The following is a 25,627-nucleotide window of genomic DNA, read 5'->3' as shown; positions in this document are numbered from 1 at the left end:
AACCTGCATGTACCCGACCCGATGCAGGCATCTACACTTCTCCCAAGAGATAGAAGAATGTGTCAGCCCATTAAATGCCACCGATAAGAGCTTGTTCACACCTAGGGCGTTTTCGCCTTTTTTTAAGCACCAGTGATTTTCAAAATTGCCCTAAAAGCACTTGTACAATGATTCCCTATGAGAGTTTTAACATCGGAGCGGTTTGATTCCGATCTGCTCACCAAAACGCTACATGAACCATCTTTGGGGCGATTTGCCTCAAAGGAAGGTATAGGGCAATCGCATAACGCTTAAAAAAAAAGCTTTGTTTATCGATTTCCACAGCGCTTTCATGAATAAATACATTGTATTTATTATTTTCCGGGTCAAAGAGTTCACTTCCTGACTTGCGTCAGGAAGTGAACTAACACATCGATCTGCAAAAGCGCTTAGAAAAGTGCGTTACAAAAAATTGTAGCACACAGGTAAGCGCCGGGAGGTGCTAAAAAAACCTCACAAAATCGCAAAACGCTGGCCTCAGCGATTGCGATTTCAGATGTGAACAAACCTTACAGAAATATTTATTCTACATGTGGAGTGTCCCTCTAAATGCGAACTCTATGAATTGTAATCACACTAGAGATGAAATGGCCATAGACAGTAATATAGGAAGGGGATGAGTTGTGGAATTCTCTGCTGACTGGTTAAAGACGAACTCTAACCCAGGACTGAACTTCATCCCGATCAGTAGCTGATATCCTGTTTCCCATGAGAAATCCATTCCTTTTCTCAAATAAGTAATCAGAGACATCTGTATTGTTGATATTGTGGTGAAACCCCTCCCATAGTGTGATGTCATAATTAAGGTGGCCATACACTGGCCCGATTCCCGGCCGTTTCGACAGCAGATTCGATCCTGGGATCGAATCTGCTGCCAATCGTTCGCGGTAAACGCCGCCGACGATCCGATTTCCTCCCGAAATCGGATCGGTTCGTCGATCGCGCCGTGCGGGAAATTACCCTCGATCGCCCGCGGGTAAAGTGCGCGTCGCTAGCGGCGGCCGATCCGATGAAAAATACATTACCTGATGCGGGCTCCCGGGCGTCTTCTCCGCATCTTCTCAGCGCTGCACCCGCTCCATCCCGGCGCTTCCTGGGTCACTGCAGTGACCCAGGAAGTTCAAATAGAGGGCGCTCTATTTGAACTTCCTGGTCACGGAGTGACACAGGAAGCGCCGAGATGGAGCAAGAACAGAGGCGGCAGGAGCAGCTGAACAGATTGTGATCGGTTTCAGGCTGAAATCGATTCACAATCTGTTTGCAGTAAAGGCAGCCATACGATCCCTATCTGATCAGATTCGATCAGATAGGGATCTGTCAGCTGGTCGATCTGATGGCACATCGACCAGTGTATGGCTGCCTTTAAGGTCCTGACAGTTGTCTCTTTGTGAACCTTGTTGCATTGAGAAAAATAACGGCCTTTGGCCTCAATTTACTAAGATCATGCTGGAGATAATAAGGCAAGAGTAAACTTACCTCCACACAGTGAGGGCTGGTGCACACCGAGCGGCTTTTTGGGCGTTTTCAGATCCGCTTGCGGCTGCGGATCTGCTTGGTCAATGTATCTCAATGGGGTGGTGCACACCAAAACCCCCTAGCAGATCCGCAAAATGCTAGCAGATTTTTAAACACTTTTTTTTATTTTTATGAGGCGTTTTGCTAGCGTTTTGCGGATTGCTGCTGCGGTTTTCAGTATAGTAGATTTCATATATTGTTACAGTAAAGCTGTTAGGCCCGGTGCACACCAAAAACCGCTAGCAGATCCGCAAAATGCTAGCAGATTTTGAAACGCTTTTTCTTCTTTTTCTGTAGCGTTTCAGCTAGCGTTTTGCGGTTTTGTCTAGCGGTTTTGGTGTAGTAGATTTCCTGTATTGTTACAGTAAAGCTGTTACTGAACAGCTACTGTAACAAAAACGCCTGGCAAACCGCTCTGAAGTGCCGTTTTTCAGAGCGGTTTGCGTTTTCCCTATACTTAACATTGAGGCAGAAACGCATCCACAATCCAAAAAATGCCTCACCCCGGGAGGATTCGTTTCTGCAAAATGCCTCCCGCTCTGGTGTGCACCAGCCCATTGAGATACATTGACCAAGCAGATCCGCAGCCGCAAGTGGATCTGAAAACGCCCAAAAAGCCGCTCGGTGTGCACCAGCCCTGAGAGTGTTATCTTATCTCTTCATTCCTTATGTAGTTAATTTACCTCCTCTGCAGTTATTTTCACACGCAGTTAATTAACAGCCTGTCTTTAACTCTGGAGTTATTTTAAGGATTGGAGAGTTAACTTAAAGACAGAAGAGTTAACTTTAGGTTTGCCTGAGGTAAAATGTTTCCTGAATACTACATGCCTTATCACCATGGTGATAACTATAGAAACGTTATTAAAGACAGGAGATAAGCTTAGTGAATTGAGGCCTTTGTCAACTGCCAAGCAACTAGGATCTCCCTGTGTGCATAGAACTCTCAGTAACGCACATTCCATACAGATAACCTGGCAGGACTAAAGGTCCGTACACACGCCGGACTTTAGGCAACGACGGGTCCGTCGTTGCCTCCCGCTGGGTGGGCGTGCCAGCGACAGTCCGGCGTGTGTACGCTCTGTCGTCAGACTGATACGGCTGTTTCTGAGCGATCCGCCGGGCGGATCGCTCAGAAACAGCCGTATCAGTCTGACGACAGAGCGTACACACGCCGGACTGTCGCTGGCACGCCCACCCAGCGGGAGGCAACGACGGACCCGTCGTTGCCTAAAGTCCGGCGTGTGTACGGACCTTAAAGGTGTCACCACCAGTGATACATTTCCAAATGTAGATCAGAGAGAGGAAAGAATTTGCAATGGACGAACACTGACTATAATCTTTAAATGAATATTGTAAAAAAAAAAAAAAAAAAAAAAAAAGCAATTTTATTCATTGTTGTTTTCACTTCAGTTCCTCCCGAGATGAAAAAATAACTATAATAAGTAACTTGTCTATATATGATAGTTTACACAGCAAATCTAACTGCAAACCGCTTCAACAGTTTATGATTATTTATCCTTGTGATACAATGAAGGCAGGCATGTTCTGTTTGTCACATTGTCATAGGCTGAGGGCTGGAGATGCTATCGGCTTGCCTGTGTGTAAATTCAGTCCCCTCTCCTCCTCCCTCCTCCCCTCTGCCTCTGAAATCTCTGGCTAGCAACCTCCTCCCTCTCCTGCCCAGACTGAGCTCCCATAAGCCCTTGCTGCAGTGCCAAGGCACAAAAGAAGCTGTGGGCGAGGCTTGTTTAGTTTATAGGGAATTAGAGTATTAACCACTTAAGGACCAGCCGAATTTCTAATGATCGGTGCTGCGTGGGCTCTACAGCCCACAGCACCGATCAGGATTACACCAGGGCGATCAGACTTCCCCCCCCCCCCCTTTTTCCCTACTAGCTGCTGGGGGGGGGGGGGGGGGGGGTCTGATCGCCGCCGGCCATTAGTGAGTTGCTGGGGGGGGGGGGGGCTCCGCGGCCTTTTCCGCCCTTGAGGAATGCCCTATAAACTATATGACAGGAACACAATTATGCAATGAGTAAAAGTTTATCTCGGATCCACTTTAAGATGTGTCGCAGACCACCAGAGGACGTCTATATCTAAAATATCACTTTTATATTGATTATTTCTTCAGTGGAGGCATCCGGTAAACTGAAAATCCTGATTGGTTGCAGTTCGGTGAAGTTATTTTCTCCTTGTGTTTTGCATATATTTTTCATGCTTTTATCCAGTATTTGGTGAATAGTTTTATTTGTTTACTGTTTGGCAGATACATTCTTCATTGTATCACTTGTGCTGAATACCGACAGACATTTTTTGTTGTGTGATAAACATTGCCCTCCCTGCCCGCGATTGTTGCTCGCCCGGTGAGGATTATTGTGGCAGTCGCCTGTGAATACAGTTGGAGCGGGGGGGGGGGGGGGGGGGGGCGAGGTATGTGGAGCCTCAGGCCAGAGCGATGTACAACTTCCTCAGCTGAGATTTTCCAACCACACCCCCCCCCCTTAAATTTTTTCTGCTCCAGAGACACTTAAACCTTGTAAAAAAAACCCCACACATTTTGAAGGCTGGAACCTACCTAGAGCGATTTTGTGAGCGTTTAGGGAGCAATTCAGACTGCTAGCAATTTCCCTAAACACTCAGCTAATGTTAATGGATGGGCCAAATTCCACTGGAGCGATTGCGATTAGCAAAATCGCAAACGCAGGACATGCAGCATTTTTAGCGTTCGCTTTTCTGTAATGTAAAGTGTATAAACGCTGACGTAATCGCTCATCAAAACCTACACAGAGCGATTTTGCTATCATTATGAAATTACTGCACACTGTAAAAAAAAAAAAAAAAAAAAATTAATTGAAAGGACCAATCAGAATTAAGAGGGTTTTTTTTTCCTTCTGTCTCTCGTGCTTTGTTTTCTTCCTCCTTCCTGTTCTCACAGGAAGTAAGCAAATATCTGATGGGAATGGAGACCGTGATGAATAGAACTTTTGTTTTGTACAGTGAGGAAGACTTGTGTATATAGATGAACTTGATTAATAGCATCCCATTATACAGTCAATTTCCCGATCAGCTGATTAATAATCCGTGTACCACATTACATTATTCAGTCTCAAAAATATTCCTGTTGACATTGACGCTCAGCCATATTCCTGCATTGTCTGCTCTGTAATGCTTGATTCACTCCAAAAGTACGCAGCTACCAGCCAGTGAAAACTACCCACTATCCTATTTCTGTCCATAAACTGTCCAAAAATTGTACTTGGCCATAAATTAATTACCAGCAGATTAGCTCAAGGTAGCCGTTAACGGTACAATATATTCTCAGATGCGATCATTCAGTCAGATTTGCGGTATTGCAAGTAATTGGTGAGGTAATTATCAGTTGTTCCCATAAACGGGTTGGTTAGGGCACATTCTCTTTTCAGGTACGTTCAGAAAATTTAACATTCAAATCTACAACATTCTGTATTCTCAACGACCATAGAATTTCGTGAAGATTTTCTCCACTTACTGTGGTTTTCTGGAAAATGTGATTGAAATATTTGGTCGAATGATCGCATCCAAGGAAAATATTGTTCTGTTAATGGGCACCTTAAGAGCTCTAATCTGCTGAAAAAAAAATCGCCCTATCAAGTCACGTTTACAATCCGATATCACCGCCCCTCACTTCCTGTTTACAGGACTAACTGGGCTCACATTGCCGCCACATAGGTTCAGGGAGGTCACCGACAGAGGAAGTGAATGGAATCCAATACAGGCAGCAGATACGACCTGATAAATCTCTTACCTGCTCAATCGGAAAATAGCAAAATAGGCTTTAGTATTGCAGTAGCGACCCTGTAATTGGGGAAATGAAGTAATTGTGTGCTTGGCCACTCACGCTATCTCTTTTTCTCTCCAGGGGTCTTCGCCTAGATGGGTCCAGTCATGCCACCCAGTAAGAAGCCGGAGGGGACAGGAATCAGCGTGTCCAGCCAGTGTTACCGGGGCAGCGCACTAGCCACCCCGCTCCACGATGACGACGACCTCGACTTCCCACCTCCCGCCGTCAAAATAAACAAGGAGAAGGGCGGCATGGAGGACGAGGAGCTGACAAACTTGAACTGGCTGCACGAAAGCAAAAACTTACTGAAAAGTTTTGGGGACTCTGTCTTGCGGAGCGTCAGCCCCGTGCAGGACGTGGAGGACACCCCACCTTCCCCAGCGCAGTCGGACATGCCCTACGACGCCAAGCAGAACCCCAACTGCAAACCCCCTTACTCCTTTAGCTGCCTCATTTTCATGGCGATCGAGGATTCGCCCACCAAGAGACTGCCTGTAAAGGATATCTACAACTGGATCCTGGAACACTTCCCGTACTTTGCCAACGCTCCAACCGGCTGGAAAAACTCAGTCCGGCATAACCTCTCCTTAAATAAGTGTTTCAAGAAAGTGGACAAGGACCGGAGCCAGGTGAGGTGGGGCCGCCGACCATAAAAGGAGTGAGGGAGGCGGGGTTATATTGCTTTAATTCTTCATGAGAACTTAATGAGATTTTGTTGCTTTGGGGTTTATGTAGGTATAAGCAGGGTTTTTTTTAAAGACCACTAAGGGCTGGTTCAGATGGACGTTTGGAGGCGTCGCATTCGTTGGCGTTGCGTTCGCGATGCGTTCAGGCTTTCAGCAGCGTTCGCATTGCGTTCGGATGCGGTCGCGTTTTTTCTTCCCCTAGGGGGACATTACCCGTCGCGGTTAACCGCCCCTGGAAACAACATGTAGCTTCCAGGGGCTCCTTGAACGCCAGTGAAAATCGGGACCCGAACGCCGCGTTTGTGCAAACGCGCATAAAAGCTTGGTACAAACGCTCCCATTCACTTGAATGGGAGCGTTTAACGCCAAGCCCCGAACGCTGGCAGTAAACGCTCTGCAAACGTCCGTCTGAACCAGCCCTAACGCAAAAATGTGTAAGATTTAAAATGCCTGTATGGCTGGATCCGTACTATATGCGCTTTTGTGAGCGCTTGTGATTGCTGAGCGCTCTTTCCCAATCACTTCCATTAAAATCATGGTAAAAATCACGTAAAACCTTTTATTTTGTGCATTTTATGTGATTTTTTTGTGTGTGATTTTTACCTTGATTTTGAATGAAAGTGAATGGGAAAAATCACTCAGCAATCACAACGCTTTTACAAAAGTGCATTTTAGTGTGGATCCAGCCTAAATGCATATATTACAGTAACCAGTAGAAATTTGACAGATCTGACAGGTTTTGGACTAGTCTATTATCCTCCAGGAGTATCTCAGTGTTTCCTTAAAGGACAACTAAAGAGAGAGGGATATGGAGGCTGCCATATTTATTTCCTTATAAGCAATACCAGTTTTCTGGCTGTCCTGCTGATCCTCTGCCTCTAATGCTTATTAGCCATAGCCCCTGAACAAGCATGCAGCAGATGAGGTGTTCTAGACGTTATTGTCTAATCTGACAAGATTAGCCGCATGCTTGTTTTTGTTGTTATTCAGACACCACTGCAGCCAAATACACCAGCAGGCAACTGGTATTGTTTAAAAGGAAAATCATGACAGCCTTCATATTCTTCTCACTTCAGTTGTCCTTTAATTCTTTTCAAAAGCACTCCTTGTTTAATGATCTATACAAAGTTACCAACCAGCCTCTCTCCTGAGAATCCCCTATGAGGAGATGGACTAGTCTAAAACCTGCTAGGTCTGTCAGGTTTTAACTACCTACTGAAAGTGACAGCAACATAGGAGAAAAGAAAGGTATAGTGCATTTTATTCTGCATCATACGTACATTTTATTCATAGGAATTTTAAATTCTACAATGTTTCACAATATTTGTCCTGTAATAATCCTCAGACTCAGTTTCCCTGTTGTAAAATGAGGACCTTCCTGCTGGAGGGGACAGAAATCCTCAATGCTTGATGATGGCTTCAGATGCATCAGAACAGATGACTTCAAGGGCACTTAACTGACTACAGATTGAGCGGGTGATGCCTGATATTTCCAGCTTGGAATTGTCAAAGGCCTGGTGCACACCAAAAACCGCTAGCAGATCCGCAAAATGCTAGCAGATTTTGAAACGCTTTTTCTTATTTTTCTGCAGCGTTTCAGCTAGCGTTTTGCGGTTTTGTGTAGCGGTTTTGGTGTAGTAGATTTCATGTATTGTTACAGTAAAGCTGTTACTGAACAGCTTCTGTAACAAAAACGCCGGCAAAACCGCTCTGAACTGCCGTTTTTCAGAGCGGTTTGCGGTTTTCCTATACTTAAAGAAACTCTGTAACATGAAAAAGATCCCCTGGGGGGTACTCACCTCGGGTGGGGGAAGCCTCCGGATCCTAATGAGGCTTCCCACGCCATCCCCTGTCCCACGGGGGTCTCGCTGCAGCCCTCTGAACAGCCGGCGACAGGCCCGACTGTAATTTCAATATTTTCCTTTGCTGGCTCCAGCGGGGGCGCTGTGGCTGCTTTCCGCTCCGAACTACACGGAAATACCCGATCTCAGTCGGGTCCGCTCTACTGCGCAGGCGCTGGAAACTTGCGCCTGCGCAGTAGAGCAGACCCGACGGCGATCGGGTATTTCCGTGTAGTTCGGAGCCGACAGCCGTCAGAGCGACTGCGCAGGAGCCAGGAAGGTAAATATTACGTCACGGCTGCACGGAGGGCTGCAGCGAGACCCCCGTGGGACAGAGGACGGCGTGGGAAGCCTCATTAGGATCCGGAGGCTTCCCCCACCCGAGGTGAGTACCCCCCAGGGGATTTTTTGAGGTTACAGATCCTCTTTAACATTGAGGCAGAAACGCATCCGCAATCCAAAATCTGCAGCAGCCCGGGAGTATGCGTTTCTGCAAAACGCCTCCCGCTCTTGTGTGCACCAGCCCATTGAAATACATTACCCTAGCGGATCCGCACCCGCAAGCAGATCGCAAACCGCAGCGGAAACGCTCTGGTGTGCACTAGGCCAAAAAGTACATCTTCAAATTCCAATTTGCTTCAAAGGTCAAATGAAGTGAGAGGTATACGGAGGCTGCTGTATTTATTTCCTTTTAAGCAATACCAGTTGCCTGGCTGTCCTTCTGATCCTCTGCCTCTAATACTATAAGCCATAGCCCCTGAACAAGCATGCAGCAGATCAGGTGTTTCTGACATTATGGTCAGATCCGACAAGATTAGCTGCATGCTTGTTTCTGGTGTGATTCAGTTATTATTAACAGTACTGCAGCCAAAGAGATCAGCAGGGCTGCCAGGCAACTGGTATTGTTTAAAATGAAATAAATATGGCAGCCTTCATATTCTCACTTCAGTTGTCCTTTAAATTTGCTTGCCAGCTGGAGATCTTTGCATCTCGTGGACTACCTCTATAGTGACTAAAGAGGCACTTAGTAAAATGTTATTGCAGACTAGGGAACAAGCTATTCTATTTACCCGAGGCTCCTTCTAGCCCCCATAGCCTTACAAGCCCCTCAGTTTTCTCCAGGTACTTATCTGGTGTGCCCCCCCTCCCCCCACCCCACAGAAAACCTGCAGACTAGAGCAGTCACAGGCTTGTGCGCATGCGTAAGCCCCAGCCCAGGGATTTGTAAGGCTACGGGGGCTGGAAGAAGAAGTAAAAAAATACTTGTTCCCCCATCTCCGGTGTATGTAAAATTTCAGTGTATAAAGAACACATTTTCCACATGGTAACAGACTATTGGTTTGTAGCTACTCGTAATTGAAACTGAAATAGTGCTGCCATGGCGGGAGGGTGTAGTTAACTCACTTATGCCGCCACCTTTAGCCGATGCATTCCACTTGCGGCCCACTTAAAGGGAAGGTTCAGGGACGCTGTGAAAAAAACAAAAATCCAAATCCACTTACCTGGGGCTTCCTCCAGCCCGTGGCAGGCAGGAGGTGCCCTCGTCGCGGCTCCGCAGGCTCCCGGTCTCCTCCGGTGGCGCGCCCGACCTGGCCAGGCCGGCTGCCAGGTCGGGCTCTTCTGCGCTCCAATGTGCGGCTCACTGGTGCGTGCTGACGTCATCGGACGTCCTCCGCGCTGTTCTGCGCAGGCTCAGTAGTTCTGAGCCTGCGCAGTACAGCCCGGAGGACGTCCGATGACGTCAGCGTGCACCAGTGAGCCGCACATTGGAGCGCAGAAGAGCCCGACCTGGCAGCCGGCCTGGCCAGGTCGGGCGCGCCACCGGAGGAGACCGGGAGCCTGCGGAGCCGCGACGAGGGCACCTCCTGCCTGCCACGGGCTGGAGGAAGCCCCAGGTAAGTGGATTTGGATTTTTGTTTTTTTCACAGCGTCCCTGAACCTTCCCTTTAAGGGATACCCGAAGTGACATGTGACATGATGAGATAGACATGTGTATGTACAGTGCCTAGCACACAAATAACTAGGCTGTGTTCCTTTTTTTCTTTCTCTACCTGAAAGAGATAAATATCAGGTATGTAAGTGCCTGACTCACTCCTGACTTAGACAGGAAGTGCTAGGAAAATGATTAATTCCCACACTTTCTTTTGGCAATATCTGTAGGGTGGGGGTCTCATACAGAGCCCTGATTATATGGCCCCCCTATCTAGGCACTTGGAGACCAATGAAAGCTGAAAAATCATTTAATTTCTTAAAGGATACCCGAAGTGACATGTGACATGAGATAGACATGTGTATGTACAGTGCCTAGCACACAAATAACTATGCTGTGTTCTTTTTTTTTTTTTTTTCTCTGCCTGAAAGAGTTAAATATCAGGCATGTAAGTGCAGTCAATAGGTAGAGGAAGAGGTGCACAGGACCATAGGCTAGGTTACTCCGGAGTGCTCCAAACCTAATGAGATTCCTGCAAGTCAGGCAATATAAGAGCAAAAACGGCTGGGCACCTCCAGTAAAAACAGTCCTTTATTGTCTATTCATTAAAAAGCAATACATGCGACCAGGGCAAAAGTCAGGATGGAGAGAGGTCTAAACAAGCATGGTAAAGATCGTCAAAGGACTGTTTTTACTGGAGGTGCCCAGCCGCTTTTGCTCTTATATTGCCTATCAGGCATGTAAGTGGCTGACTCAGTCCTGACTCAGACAGGAAGTGACTACAGTGTGACCCTCACTTATAAGAAATTCCCCTTTTTATCTCTTTCTTGCTCTCAGAAGCCATTTTCTGCTAGGAAAGTGTTTCATAGTTGGAATTTCTTATCAGTGAGGGTCACACTGTAGTCACTTCCCGTCTGAGTCAGGACAGGAACTGCCACTTACATACCTGATATTTAACTCTTTCAGACAGAGAAAGAAAAAATGGAACACAGCCTAGTTATTTGTGTGCTAGGCACTGTACATACACATGTCTATCTCATCATGTCACTTCGGGTATCCTTTAACTCCACTACTTCCTCCTTCACACCCGGAAGGAGGAATTAGTGGTGTTACGTGGAGCGCACTAGCTATAGGCGGCATAGGTAAGTTAACCCCCTTACCCTCTGCTATGGGCAGTGCAATCTAACTTGAATTTCGTTTACCAGTAGCCAGGTACTCGTATTGCACAACACTACAGTGTTCTCCCTAGAATTTTTTTCCAGCTGGGTGGCATGAAAAAGTAGCCGGGTGGGGTGCGAGGGGGGAATGCAACTCTGCTTACATCGTAGGAGGAGGATGAGGAGGCGAGCTGATAACAGCCGGGTGCTCACCAAAATTTGCCGGGTGGAGCACCCGCCTAAAAGAGCCTAAGGAGAACACTGACACTATTTACAGCCTGGACAGTCCTGCGCAAGGGGCTGCATTTAAGGCTTGCTTTGCGCAGAGGCGGTTTTCACAAACCTTTTCATGAGACCTGCAGACGGGAATGTGTCTGCCTGACTCTAATCGGCGTTTCCCGGGCCACACCTGCAGCGAATCAGAGATAAAATAATAAAGGTCGGATATTGATGTCTTTTGGACTCCTATATAAATAGGCACATTGACCCGCCGCTGGCCTATCTGACGTTTTATGTACATTTCATCCGTACGGCTCCACAGATTGAGTGTTAATATTTGACACTTGCAGCTAATTATTGACCCTGTCAGCCGGCGAGATCTCATCCGTCTCCTTCCTTATAAACCGTTCCTGGCCGATGGTGTCAGAGCACGGAAATGACAAATCCTCACTCTGCTTTTAGGGGGACGAGAAGTAATACTGTATATACCAGGGCTGTGGAGTCGGAGTCGAGGAGTCGGAGTCGGGGCAATTTTGGGCACCCGGAGTCGGAGTTGGAGTCGTGGTTTCAGAAACTGAGGAGTCGGAGTTGGAGTCGGAAGATTTTTGTACCGACTCCACAGCCCTGGTATATACTCGAGTATAAGTCTAGAAATTTAAGTCTGACTCACTAAATAAAAGTATAGGGGGTCGACTTATACACGAGTCACGGCAACACTGAGCACACTGAGCAACGTGTGTACTAATAGTGACTTTCCCATTTGCAGCAATTTACCCTGTGGTAGGTGATACTTTGATGAAAGGAAATGCCACGAAAACGTGCCATGAAAGTCCTGGCCACAACAATTAACAAGGAAGGGGGGGGGGGGGGGGGGGATGGATGCTGGGCTGCAGGAAGGAGAGTGAATAATTGCTGCACTTGTTGGCCTGAAGGAGGTATTGGCTGCACTTAAGGGACAGGAGGGGTTATTGGCTGCAATACTGTATGCAGTGCTGTCATTAACCCTTCCTGAGCCCCAAGTGCAGCCATTAACTTTGCTGGTTAGACTTATACTTGAGTCAATAAACAAAATACAGCTTGAAAGGGTCAAATATGGGAGTCGACTTATACACAAGGTCGACTTGTATTCGAGTATATACGGTATATATATATATGTAGATAGGTAGGTAGGTAGATAGATAGATAGGTAGATAGATTTTTTTCTTCATACAAAGCTCTAAGCATCTTGTTACAGTGAGAATGTTTATCAACTCTGGTACACGCTAAAGGTGGCCACACCCGATGCAATAAAATGATCCGATTTCACAGCAATTCGATAAAAACTACCGGATCTCCCGAAAAAATCGAAAGCTTTTTTTTTTTTTCATTCGACTGAAAAATCCGATTGGATTTCCCCTTTTCTTCGATTTTTATCGATCCGGAATGCCAGATATTTTTCTTCAATTTTTCTAAAGATTGTATGGTGTGTGTGTTAGATTGTCAACTTATTAATATACACACCCTAGCAATTTTGTCAGAGTTTCCAATCATTTTTATCATAATTGGGGAAACAATTGAACATAGGTGTGTGGTACATTGTTCAGATTTTTTAAATGTTACAATCAGTCAGAAAAATTGATTGCAATTCTTAAATTGAACAGATATTTAAAAAATTGTATGGTGTGTGGCCACCTTTATACTACAAGAGCAACTGAAATGCTTTGCATACGATCTGTTGGCATCTGTTTGGATAGGTTCCGTTTAGTTCCTATAAATGAAATGTTTTTTTTGGCAGTGTGAAAGGAGCCTAATGCTGGGTACACACGATGCGTTTCCGCGTTGAATGCGCCGCTCGATTCGATTATTTCCGAGCATTTCCGAGCGCATTTCGATTATTTTTAGGTCGAATGCTATGTAAAGTATGGCAAATCGACCTAACGATCCATCGAAACGCGGATCGGACATTTCGGAAATAAACGAATCGACGGTAATCGAGCGGCGCATCGAACGCGGAAGCGCATCGTGTGTACCCAGCATAATGCCTGGTACACACCATGCAATTTTCCGTCATATTTCAGGTCAAATCGATCATTTCCAACAGGTCCAAACTGTTTTCTGATCATTTTTCTGATCAATTATGTACAGAAGTGAACAGAAAATCGTTTAGAAAAACGATCGGAAATCATATCAGACCTGTCGAAAATTATCGATTCGACCCAACATCTGACGAGAAATTGCATGGTGTGTACCAGGCGTAACAGAAAATGGTATGGTGTGTATCTAGCATTTAGCCTCGTATCATTTTCTATTTGAGAATCACTGGATAGGAATAAATGACATGTAATGCATTGGTATGTGTCAGTACACGTTGTTTTTCTCTCCATAGCAGTTCATCATGTAAAAGCTTTCAGTTAAAACGAGTATAGTGTGAATTGAGCCATAGGAAAGCGTGCATTACATTCAAAATCAGTTGTATTTCATTTATAACTGAGAGCAACTGATTAAGTGTAAAAGGGCTCTTATGCTGGGAATACAAGGCCGATTCTGGCGCTCGAATCTGCGCCCAATTGTTACTCTTATCTTCTGCTCGTTTTTCTTATCTTTATTCAATTCAAATTCACTTCAATGAGAAAACGAGCGGCAAAACGATTGAATGGTGATCGGACATGTCGGAAATGATCTATCGAGCCATCTCATCTGCTCAGAGTCGAGCCGTGTATTCCCAGCAAACCAACGGCAACGACGGGTCCGCCGGACCCTCCCGCTGGGCGGTCTTTTAGCTGACAGTAGCATGTGTATCCGCTTAGCGAATCGTTCATAAACAGCCTTATCAGTCAGCTGACAGCGCGTACACATGCGCTACTGTCGGCTAAAAGACCGCCCAGCGGGAGGGTCCGGTGGACTCGTCGTTGCTGCTGGTAGTGCATGTGTACGCACCTTAAGGTTGGATATTTCCATCTTCCCGATGTCGTTCTTTTGTCGTTCGTGTTAATGATCATTGGGTAAAGTTCTTTCCCCGATTGTCGGCGGAACGAATGTTAATGAGCTGTTTCAAACAACCATAGTCGCCAGTGTGTACGCAGCATTATGCTTCATACACACTTGAGATAAAAGTCTTTGGAAAAGGCAAGATCACAGACCAATATTACCCCCTTCCATGTAGTATAAGAGCCATACTCTACACAGTCTATTCTATGGAGCTGCACTCCCCATCAAATAAAATCTTTGCAAGATGCTGCACACACAGATGCTGTACACATTCAAAAGATCAATATCTGCAAAAGATCTGTTCCTGCAAAAAATCCATTCCTGCAAAATGCATTCATAGTCTATGAGATCTGCAGTTCCTCACACATACCTGGTTTAACAGACAATCATCTGCAGATCAGATCCACCAGGATGGATTTTCAGATCTGCAGATGATTGCCAGATATGCAGATGAAGTCTGTTAGACAAGGTGTGTATGAGGATCTGCAGATATCATAGACTATGAATGCATTTTGCAGGAATTGATCTTTTGCAGGAACAGATCTTTTGCAGATAATGATCTTTTGAGTGTGTACGGGCATCTGTGTGTGCAGCATCTTGCAAAGATTTCTGTCTGATGGGGAGTTCAGCTCCATAGAATAGACTGTGTAGAGTATGGCTCTCATACTACATGAAGGGTGGTAAGATTGGTCTGTGATCTTTCATTTTCCAAAGACTTTCATCTTAAGTGTGTATGAAGCATTAGTCTTTAATTCATTAGGTCTGGCATTTGATGCGCATTTCAGCAGGTGTCTTATCTGCATTTGAGTAGCTTTGGTTATAGCCTCTCATTGCAGTTGAGTAATCTATGCACTTCAAACACAAAATAATAGGATAAACAGAAAGCAAAGCAAACAATTAAATTGCAGGTGTATCCAAGGCCTCAGGATCCCATTCAAATACTGCTTTTAAAGTGGACCTGAACTCTTGCACAGGACAGAAGGATAACAGACAGAAATGCACCCTGTATGTATCTAGAGAGTCTAATCTGTCTAATTCCCCCTCATCTGTGACTAATCACAACTGTAATTTGATCTCTCCCCTGTCACCTGACTGCCACGGCAGATGAGCTCATTTGAAAGCACAGGATGTTAACAATATGTCTGGTTCCATCAAAGCAGGAAGTAGACACACTGCAGATGTATTTCAGGATTTGTATCAGCTGTAAGAAAAAAATGTTTGTCTTTAATGGTTATTATGCTGTTGCATATCTTTTAGAGCAGAGAGGAAGTTCGGAGTTCAGGTCCGCTTTAAGATCCGTCTAGAATGCATTAAACGTGTAGATAAGACGCAAATTGTAAACTCCATGCACACAACCGCTTAATATGTTAAAGTCACATATATTGGACTGGATAACTTCTAGCCTACTTTCAAATTGTTCTCATCATATCCTGAATTGTTGACTCTTTAGATGGCTATAGGAGTAGCCTCACTCCTCCTGCCAGTCATCTGTTGCTGCCTTGCTCCTTTCAAAAATATTGGGTCAGTGAAATGCACCGCAAGTTTCCCCACTTTCTTCACCCCTTTCTCTGCTGTCTGTGCCTGTGATAAGCTCTTTGGCTTTGCAGCAGATGCAAAGAAAACACTGCTGTGAGTTTGGGAGGGGGGCAGAAAAATGACAACACCTCCTTCAACATTTCTCTGAACTCCCAGACATCATGGAGGGGTTTCTTTTGCTCATCTCAGATGTATTTGTCTCATGCTGCAGGAAACTGCCTGCGCTTTCCCTGATTGTGTTTAGATTTCTTACAAAAGTGTGTGAATGCCATTGCTCCAGGATTGGTGCGTATGGGTAGAGTCCTTCAGTGAGATCAGTAACAGGAAGTCAGCTGTGCGCATGGAATTGTCTCCCCTCACAAGCATTTGCTTCATTATTTGTGGATGTGGTCACTCGGATGGCAGCGATGTGACACTGCAGGTGTAAAGTGACAGTATTTCACCCGGCGTTCTCTGAGGACGTAGCTTTGTGCGCACCTACAAGCTGCTGATCCCCATCTGTGCGACGGGCTGTAAATTCAATTGTTTTGCATTGGCAAATTTAATCGAAACGAATCGAATCCCGATCGGACATGTCGGATTGAATCAAATCAATGAATCGAATCGGACAAAAAAAATTGTATGGTGTAGATGGGACTTAAGGCTCCCATATGGAGACCTGTTGCTGTGATATAATTGCAGCTTTCAGAGAAGCTCCATCAAGGTCATCAGGTTCCCCTCCAGGAGATTTGTTTTGTACGTAATTAACAGAACATGACTTTAAACAGGAACTGTAACCCAGGATTCAACTTCAATCAGTAGCTGATACCTCCTTTCGTAAAATAAACATTTACCTTTACTCAAATCTTTCTTAAAGAGGGACTCCAGCCTAAACAAACATACTGTCATTAAGTTACATTAGTTATGTTAATTAGAATAGATAGGTAATATCCTCTCTTAGGGCTCTTTTCCACTATGAAATGCGATCGCGATTGCGATCACGATTGCGATCGCAATCGCGTTTCAATTTCCACCATGCGATTGCGATTGAGCTACTATATTCATTATAGTCCAGCTCAATCGCATACAAAACGCGGCAGGACGACGATTGCGCTTTGACCAAAATCGCATCGCAATCGGATCGCACTAATGGAAAATGCTGCTGCAGTTTCCATTAGTTTAATGTACCTTGCGATTTGCGATCAGAAGCAAATCGCAAATCGCAGGCTAGTGGAAAAAGGCCCTTACCCACCCTGTTTTAAAAGAACAGGCAAATGTTTGATTTCATGAGGGCAGCCATCTTTTTGGTTGAAAGGAGGTGACAGGGAGCATGAGACACCGTTCCCAACTGTCTTGTGTGCTGATCTCCCTTCCCAGTTGCTAGTCAACATGAATAACATAGGAAATCCCATCATGCTTTGCACAGCATCAGGAAAAAAACGCCCGGCAGTTTTCTTTGATGGGTGAAGCTTAGCTAAAAATGCAGCTAAAAATGATGCTTTCGTAAGAAAAACAAAGTTCTGATGCTGTGAAACTGTTAAAGAAACACCAAGCCTTTTCAGTTCTGCTGAGAAGATTTTTAGTCCGGAGGTTCACTTTAAGGGAGGTTCACTTTAAGGGAAGTCTGTATGGCTGATATTGTGGTGACACCCCTCCCATAGTGTGATGTCATGGTGGTGGCTGGATAGTGTACTGGTTAAGGGCTCTGCCTTTGACATGGGACACCAGGGTTCGAATCCTGGCTAGGGTTAGTACCTATCCAGTAAGGAGTTCAAGGCAAGACTCCCTAACACTGCAGGGTGGCCTCCTGAGCGCGTCCCAGTGGCTGCAGCTCTTGAGCGCTTTGAGTCCGAAAGGAGAAAAGCGCTATACAAATGTTCGTATTATTATTATCACCATGGTCCTGACCGTTTCCTGCCTGTGAACCTTGTTGCATTGTGGGAAATGATGTCTGCTTCCTGATCTACCTTTTATTTTTTTTTAAAGAGGAACTCCAAGGAGGGAGCTAACAGACTACAGGGGCTGGAGGAAGCCCCAGGTAAGTATAAATCCATATGATAGCTTTATCTCAGGATTACTTTAACGAAGAACTCCAGTGAAAATGTAATACAAAAAGTGCTTCAGTTTTACAATAATTATGTATAAATGATTTAGTCAGTGTTTGCTCATTGTAAAATCTTTCCTCTCCCTGATTTACATCCTGACATTTATCACATAGTGACATTTTTACTGCTGGCAGGTGATGTCAGTGGAAGGAGATTCTGCTTGCTTTTTTGGCAGGTTGAAACAGCTGTAAACAGCTGTTATTTCCCAAAATAAAAGCTCCCCACAATGTGATGTCAGGACCATGGATCTCAGAGTTTCTTATGGGAGGGGTTTCACCACAATATCAGCCATACAAAGCCCCCTGATGTTCCGTTTGTGAAAAGGAAAACATTTCTCATGGGAAAGGGGGTATCAGCTACTGATTGGGATGAAGTTCAATTCTTGGTTACGGTTTCTTTTTAACTTCTTACTTTGCAATGTCTTGTAAATTATTTATGCGTTTAAAAAGTTTAGTACAGTGAGTTTGCAGTTCATGCAGAATTGGAAAAGAAAATATGGTACAGTTTGCTCCAATGTAGATACTCAGCAACAGAGTACTGCCGGTTTACTTCCAGTAATTTTTGAAATACAAATAAAAACTGGCCTAATCTTGGACTTAAAGGGGAACTGAAGAGAGAGGTATATGGAGGCTGTCATGTTTATTTCCTTTTAATCAATACCATTTGCCTGGCAGCCCTGCTGGTCTATTTCTCTGCAGTAGTATCTGATTAAAACCAGAAACAAGCATGCAGCTAGTCTTGTCAGATCAGACTTATAAGTCTGAACCACTGAAACACCTGATCTGCTGCATGCTTGTTCAGGGGCTATGGCTAATAGTATTAGAGGCAGAGGATCAGCAGGGCTGCCAGGCAACTGGTATTGTCTAAAAGGAAATAAACATGACAGCCTCCATATACCTCTCTCTTCAGTTCCCCTTTAAGGCATGGAATGGTGCTAGATAAATATATAATAATAATAATATGGTAGGACATTAGACTATGGTCGGATTAGATTGTGAGCTCCTCTGAGGACAGTCAGTGACATGACTATGTACTGTGTAAAGTGCTGCAGAAGATGTCAGTGCTGTATAAATACATAATAATAATAATGATAGGATATTAGCCTATGACTATGGTAGGAATAGAGTGTGAGCTCCTCTGAGGACAGTCAGTGATATGACTATTTACTTTGCACAGTGCTGCAGAAGGTGTCAGTGCTGTATAAATACATAATAATAATATGGTAGGACATTAGACTATGACTATGGTAGGATTAGATTGTGAGCTCCTCTGAGGACAGTCAGTGACATGACTATGTACTCTGTGAAGTGCTGCAGAAGCTGTCTGTGCTGTATTAATTTGTAAATACATAATAATGCGATATGTGAGACATATAGCGCTGGGTTACACATTTGGGAGAGAGGGTTAAGTGCTCATTGCACCCTGCAGACCCTCCGGTCCTGATCTGACAGTGCCGATCTGCCCACCCCCCCTTTCCTTCCTCCCTATGTCCCTTTTGCCCATCCGTTTCCAAATTCTCTGCCATCTGGTCCTCGGCTGCGGCGAGGAATTTGTCTTGTATATGTGTTTCCATGACGACACTCTCACAGTTGATAGGGAGAGTAACCAGTTGCCATGGAGACAGAGTTCTCGATGTGGCAGTTTGAGCGCGCGGGGATAGGCGAGATCAGGACGCGTGGTGCGACTCGGGGGGGGGAAGGGGGGGAGTCGCAGAGATTGACACGGATATGGCGGGGGGCCGGGATATATTTAGAACGGATAATCCTTATTTTCGACATTTGCAAAGTAAAGAGTTTTTTTTCCCCTCTCTCTTTTTTCCGATTCGCTGAGCCATCCGTTTATATTTCACCTCCTGGCAGAGTGAATGAACGTGCGCTGTTGCCATGGTAGTGCAGTCTTTGCCTCTGTGTTGTTCCCCCATTATCGGCTGTGATGATCCGGCAGCTGGCAGATTTAATGGAGCGAAGAATGGCGTAGATGACATCACTTTGTCACCAGTCCTTAAATACGCAAAAACGAGAAGCACTAAAGACCCCGAATCCGGCTTTTTGCTTTTGAGAATGGACCCCTCTGATTACATCTGTTCAGATAACAAGATAGAGCAGATCATTGCTTGCTTGAGACCAAAGAGCCTCTTGGTTGCGATCAGATAAGATCTGCCCAAGTGAGATAGAGAGAACAAACAGCACAGGAATCTGTAGCGATTCACTCCTAGATCTTTTGTCTGCCAGCTGTGAGTGATCTGAATACATCCACTTGTCTTCCTTCACCTAGTTTCCCATATGTGCCAATGGGGGGGGGGGTGGGGGGTTGCATGGCCAGCAGGCAGGAAGGCAGAGGCCTCTCCTAACTGAAAACCAGAGCCTGATGTAGATACGGCCGTGATGTGCCTTATCAATCGAGCCGCTGATGCGGCTCGATTGATAAGATCCAGCAGGACGGATCTCCCCGCCGCCGATTCCCTGCTCGCTCAATGGCAGGGAATCGAGCGGAAGATAAGCGGCGCGGCGACGAGCGGGAATCAAGCGGGTATTGATTCCGGCGCGCGAGCGATGACGCGGCGGGGACGCGGAAGAGGCACGTGTAGATGAGGCTTAAAACCCCATCTACGCGATACAATTCTTTGTATGATTCGATTACGATTCTATTTTTGATTCAATTAAATCCGACATGTTCGATCGTGATTTGATTCAATTCGATTTGCTCTTGTTTTGCAATGGCGAATTGAATCGAATCCCGATCGGACATGTCGGATTTAATCGAACCAAAAATAGAATCGTACAAAGAATCGTATCGTTTAGATTGGGCTTACAGGCGGTCATACACCTAGAGATGATGGGCAGATTCGACCAACAGGCAAATCTCTCTCTGATTGAATCTGATTAGAGAGAGATCTGTCGGCTGCCTATACACAGCTGGCCGATTCCCGATTGATTCCAGCATGACATCTCTCGGGAATCAGTACCACATCTGCCACCCCCCCAGTGTATAAGTGTGCCCCCTGTGTGTGCATTTATACATTATCTGTCCTATGTCGCCCACCGCGCGGTCCCCATCCGTCTCTGGAATCCCGCTGCTCTATAAGCGATATACATGCCGCTGGAGTGTGCCACGCACGTGTCTGATGTCACATATGCGTCATGTGCTTTACGTTGGCGGTGTGTATAGCGCTAATGGAGAACTGAGATTCCGAAGACACCGCATGGTGGGCGACAGTCAGGTAATGTATATATGCACACACACCGAGGGAGGGTGCTTAATTATATACTGGGGGGGGCAGCTCCGGGGGTTTTGTTGCGTTCGTCGCTCATCCCGATATCGCTTGCCGTTACCGCCCTGCACCTTATCGACCATGACGGCCCGACCGATACATGTGAACAGTTTTGGCCTGAAATTGGTCACTTCCTTGATTGGCCATGCATTTGGCGGCACCGATTTTCATCCAGTTCGATAATACTTATCAAATCGGATGGTCGATCGGCCGCCAAGTCGAGAGCTGTATGGCCACCATATCCGACCATCAGATGGATGCCTGTCAGATTGAATCTGATCTGAGAAGGATCTATTACAGCCACACGCAAGAACAGATTTGAGATTTTTGTATGAAATCTATTCAAAAACGATTGAACCGCCGTGTTGTACTGTTCAATCCAATGCAAAGCCACCACTCTCGGCCTGCCGCCGATAGATATCGTTTGTCCAGAGCAAGTGACCGATTTTGCGGAAAATCCATCAAACAATTGATCATGCTGCATTGATTTTTAGCAGATTGGAACAGATCGATTGAACCAGCCAGATATCGATGGGAAAAATCGTTACGTTTATGGCCATTGCAAAATCACATCATACTTTTTTTTATTGATCTCTTTTCAATTCAAATTTATCATCAATTTTTCTGATGGATTGGAACATTTGGAACAATCTGACTAATGTATTGTACACACACATAAAATTTTTACCCAACTATGAAAAAAAGAAACATTGAAAGCTCTAAGGCTGCTTACACACTAAGACGTGTAACGTTTCCCCAACGCACAGCAATGTAACACAAGTGGGCTGCTCACACAGCCCACGTTGCGTTACATGTAACGCTGCACGTTCTCCGGAAAGTGCAGCATGCTACGGCGTTAGAGCGGCTATAGCCGCGTTAGACTGTTTGCACATGCGCAGTGGGGGGTGAGAGGAGGCGGGGAGATGCTGCTACAGTAGCCGCGCACATGGCTACTTAATATTCACTGCACTGGCGGCCGCTGATTGGCCGGCGGGACCACGTGATGCGGAGTGTCTCGCTCCGCATCACGTGGTCCCGCTGGCCAATCAGCGCCACTCTGGGAGACCTTATACGGATAGAGCCGCCTAACGCGGCTCACTCTACCGTCCTCTCCCGCACCACCATACGTTGCATTAGGTGCACGTTATGCGACCTTAACGTAGCACCTAACGCAACGTCTTGCTGTGCAAGTAGCCTAAAAGAAAATTGCTTGCATCTATAAATCAAGAAATTTACAATCTACCCTACACAATTTAATTTTCAGAAAAATTGTACAGAAATTTCCGCCACTCCCGATCTAGCTCCAAAATGGAAAATGCGAGATACACTTTCTGGCTCAAATAGGAAAGAAAAGGGTTTTGATTTTTCTGGATTTGTGCATGCGCTACCTCCACTTAAGCCTCCATGGATAGGTGCATGGCTGCAGACAAGCACAGCAAGTGGACTTCTGAAGCTGAATGTTTAATGGACAACTAAAGAGAGAGGGATATGAAGGCTGCCATATTTATTTCCTTTTAAGCAATACCTGTTGCCTGGCTATCTTGCTGATCCGCTAATACTTTTAGCCCTAGCCCCTGAACAAGCATGCAGTATATCAGGTGTTTCTGACATTATTGTCAGATCTGACAAGATTAGCTGCATGCTTGTTTCTGGTGTTGTTCAGACACTACAGCAGCCAAAGAGACCAGCAGGGCTGCCAGGCAACTGGTATTGCTTAAAAGGAAATAAATATGGCAGCCTCCATATTCTCTTCACTTCACATGTCCTATAAAAGCATAAACACGATTACTGTGATCCAGAGGGATTAGAACATATATACATCGGCAGTGAGTATTCGCAATGGTGTGTGTGCACTAAGCTGAGAGACGCTGAGGAGTGACTCCTGATTTTCAGAATTCATTCTCCTGTCTTTGCGGTTTAGAGGTTTTTCCCTGCTGAGGGGGAGGAGTCTCTTGCTTGACACTGTGTTTATCTGACTCGGTCAGTTTAGATCATACATGTCAAACTCCGCCCCCTGAGCCAAATCTTTCCCTACTTTGCATTGTGTTTGTCCTACTCTAGACCAGTGTTTCTCAACACGCGGTTCGCGTACCCCAGGGGGTACGCGAGACCATAGCTGGGGGTACGCAGCCAGGAGGGGATGCAGCGCAAAACGGGGGAGCATGCCCACACATAGCGGCGGGGAGGGGGGTCCACTCCCCCCCACCCTCACCTTGGACTCCCCCGTCAGCGCTTCCCCCTCCGACACGCATTAATAGCAGCGGCGGCGGCGGCATGGTAAAAGGAACGCGGACTTACTTCCGCGTTCCACGGCAGAGGTCCTTCTCTCTCAGCGATGACGCTACTTCCTGTTTATCAGGAAGTAGTGTCAGGCTCAGAGAAGATCGGACCTCCGGCATGGAACGCAGAAGTAAGTGTGCGTTCCTTTTACCATGCCGCTGCTGCTATTAATACGTGTCAGAGGGGGAAGCACTGACGGGGGAGTCCAAGGTGAGGGAGGGGGGGAGTGGACCCCCCTCCCCGCCGCTATGTGTGGGCATGCTCCCCCGTTTTGCGCTGCATCCCCTCCTGGCTATACTTTGGGCACACATGCCTAACTAAACTGTAGGCACCCATGCCTAGCTATCCTGGGGGCATCCATGCCAGGCTGTACTAAGGGCACCCATGACTGGCTATACTGGGGGTACTTATACCTAACTATACTGGGGGCACCTATACCTGGCTATACTGGGGGCATCCATGCCAGGCTGTATTAAGGGCACCCATGCCTGGCTATACTGGGAGGCACCCATGCCTTGCTATACTGTGGGGCACCCATGCCTGGCTATACTGGGCGACACCCAATCCTGGCTGTACTGGGGGCACCCATGCCTGGCTATACTGGGGGCACCCATGCCTAGCTTTGAGGACACCTATACCTATATATACTGTGGGCACCAACCCATGCCTGGCTATACTGGGGGCACCTATACCTAGCTATACTGAGGGCACCTATACTGGGGGCGGGCACCTATACCTGGCTATCTATCTATACTGGGGGCACCTATACCTGCGGTGTGGTATATATGCGGTATAAGTGTGCGTGTGTGTGCGCGCGCGTGTATGTGTATGTATATGTGTGTGTATATATATAAATAATATATATATATATATATATATATATATATATATATATATATATATATATATATATATATATATATATATATATATATATATATATATATATATATATATATATATTATACACGTGGGGGGGTACTTGGCTGGAACTGAATTGCGGTAGGGGGTACTTAGGCCGAAAAAGTTGAGAAACACTGCTCTAGACCACCAGGGATGCTATGTTGGAGGTAAAGCCCTCGAACACCAGGGCAGCCATATAGGGAGGAAGGGGTTAAGCACTAGACACCAGGGAGTTGTATAGGGAAGGGAGGGGACCACTAGACACCAGGGAACTGTATAGGGGAGGGAGGAGGCAGTAGACACCAGGGAACTATGTAGGGGAGGGGAGGGAGTTGCTAGAAACCAGGAGACTGTATAGGGGATGGAGGATGCATTAGACACCAGGAGACTGTATAAGAGAGGGAGAAGGCATTAGAGAGCATGGAACTATATAGGGGAGGGAGGAGGGCTACTAGACACCGGGGAACTGTATAGGGGAGGGAGGAGGCGTTAGACATCAGGGAACTATATAGGGGAGGGAGGAGGGCTACTAGACACCAGGGAACTTTATAAGGGAGGAAAGTGGCCACTAGACATTGAGGTTGGCAGCGACTTGGTCACTTTCGGCCTACTTTGTATTTGAGTTTGACACCCCTGGTTTAGCTGCAGAGTGTGCCTAGTTGAGTTCTCCTCCAGCAGGATAACTATGAATCGCTCTGGTTTCGTCACACATGCAGCCGGCAGGCAGCCCTCTCCCCGCCGCCGACAGATGCCAGCGTGCTTAGATTTTGGCATGGCTCTCAGACAATATGGAGTAGCTTACGCTTGCTTTTATCACAGGGATCTGTTTGGGTTCGGAGCTGCGGAGCGCCAGACGTGACTTTTTTTTCCTTCCTTTTAAATGTGTAAAAAAGTTTGCTCTCCGCACAGACGGCGTATGGGTACATGTAGGTGGCGACAGCGAGCATTTCAAGAGCAGCTAAAAGTACTTTCTCAAGGTAGCAATAGAGTGAGAAATCAACCCCAGGGAGGATCCCACTCAGTGATTGATTGTCTCGGTCTTCTGTTGTCACTGCTGAAAAGCACTGAACAGATCTCTGCGAGTTCCCAAGCTGCGGAGTCTGCTGAGTGTGCCGGAGGATCGAGGCTGCCAACGATGCGAGTCTTTCGCTACAGGTGGCTGCTGGTGCAAAGTGGCGACTGCCAAGTTCTGTTCAAGGGAGGAACCTGAACTGAGTAAAATAAACACATGATGTACCTGCAAATTAATATTTCATACTCACCTCGCCGTCAGTTCCTCTCAGAAGCTCACCATTTTCTTCTTACAATAGTTCCTTCCAGTTCTGAAAAGATTTTGTTAGAACTGAAATATATCAGTTGCTTTCAGTTCGATATCAGTT

The 25,627-nt window shown here is 46.0% G+C and overlaps 1 protein-coding gene across 6 annotated transcripts in view; it reads left to right on the top strand.

Moving 5' to 3' along the window:
- The window catches only part of FOXN3 (forkhead box N3), a 294,461-nt gene that overhangs the window by 134,209 nt on the left and 134,625 nt on the right, over positions 1 to 25,627 (top strand). For all 6 annotated transcript variants that reach the window (XM_068252254.1, XM_068252249.1, XM_068252251.1 and 3 more), the window contains exon 2: positions 5,453 to 6,003. In XM_068252254.1, the coding sequence (XP_068108355.1) occupies positions 5,467 to 6,003 (537 nt within the window). In that variant the 5' untranslated portion in view covers positions 5,453 to 5,466. The remainder of the gene's footprint in view (positions 1 to 5,452; positions 6,004 to 25,627) is intronic.

The sequence above is a fragment of the Hyperolius riggenbachi genome, chromosome 9, assembly GCF_040937935.1.
Source record: "Hyperolius riggenbachi isolate aHypRig1 chromosome 9, aHypRig1.pri, whole genome shotgun sequence".
Taxonomy (NCBI): domain Eukaryota; kingdom Metazoa; phylum Chordata; class Amphibia; order Anura; family Hyperoliidae; genus Hyperolius; species Hyperolius riggenbachi.
Note: the sequence above shows the minus strand (reverse complement) of the source record. Positions and strands in the feature narration are given on the sequence as shown.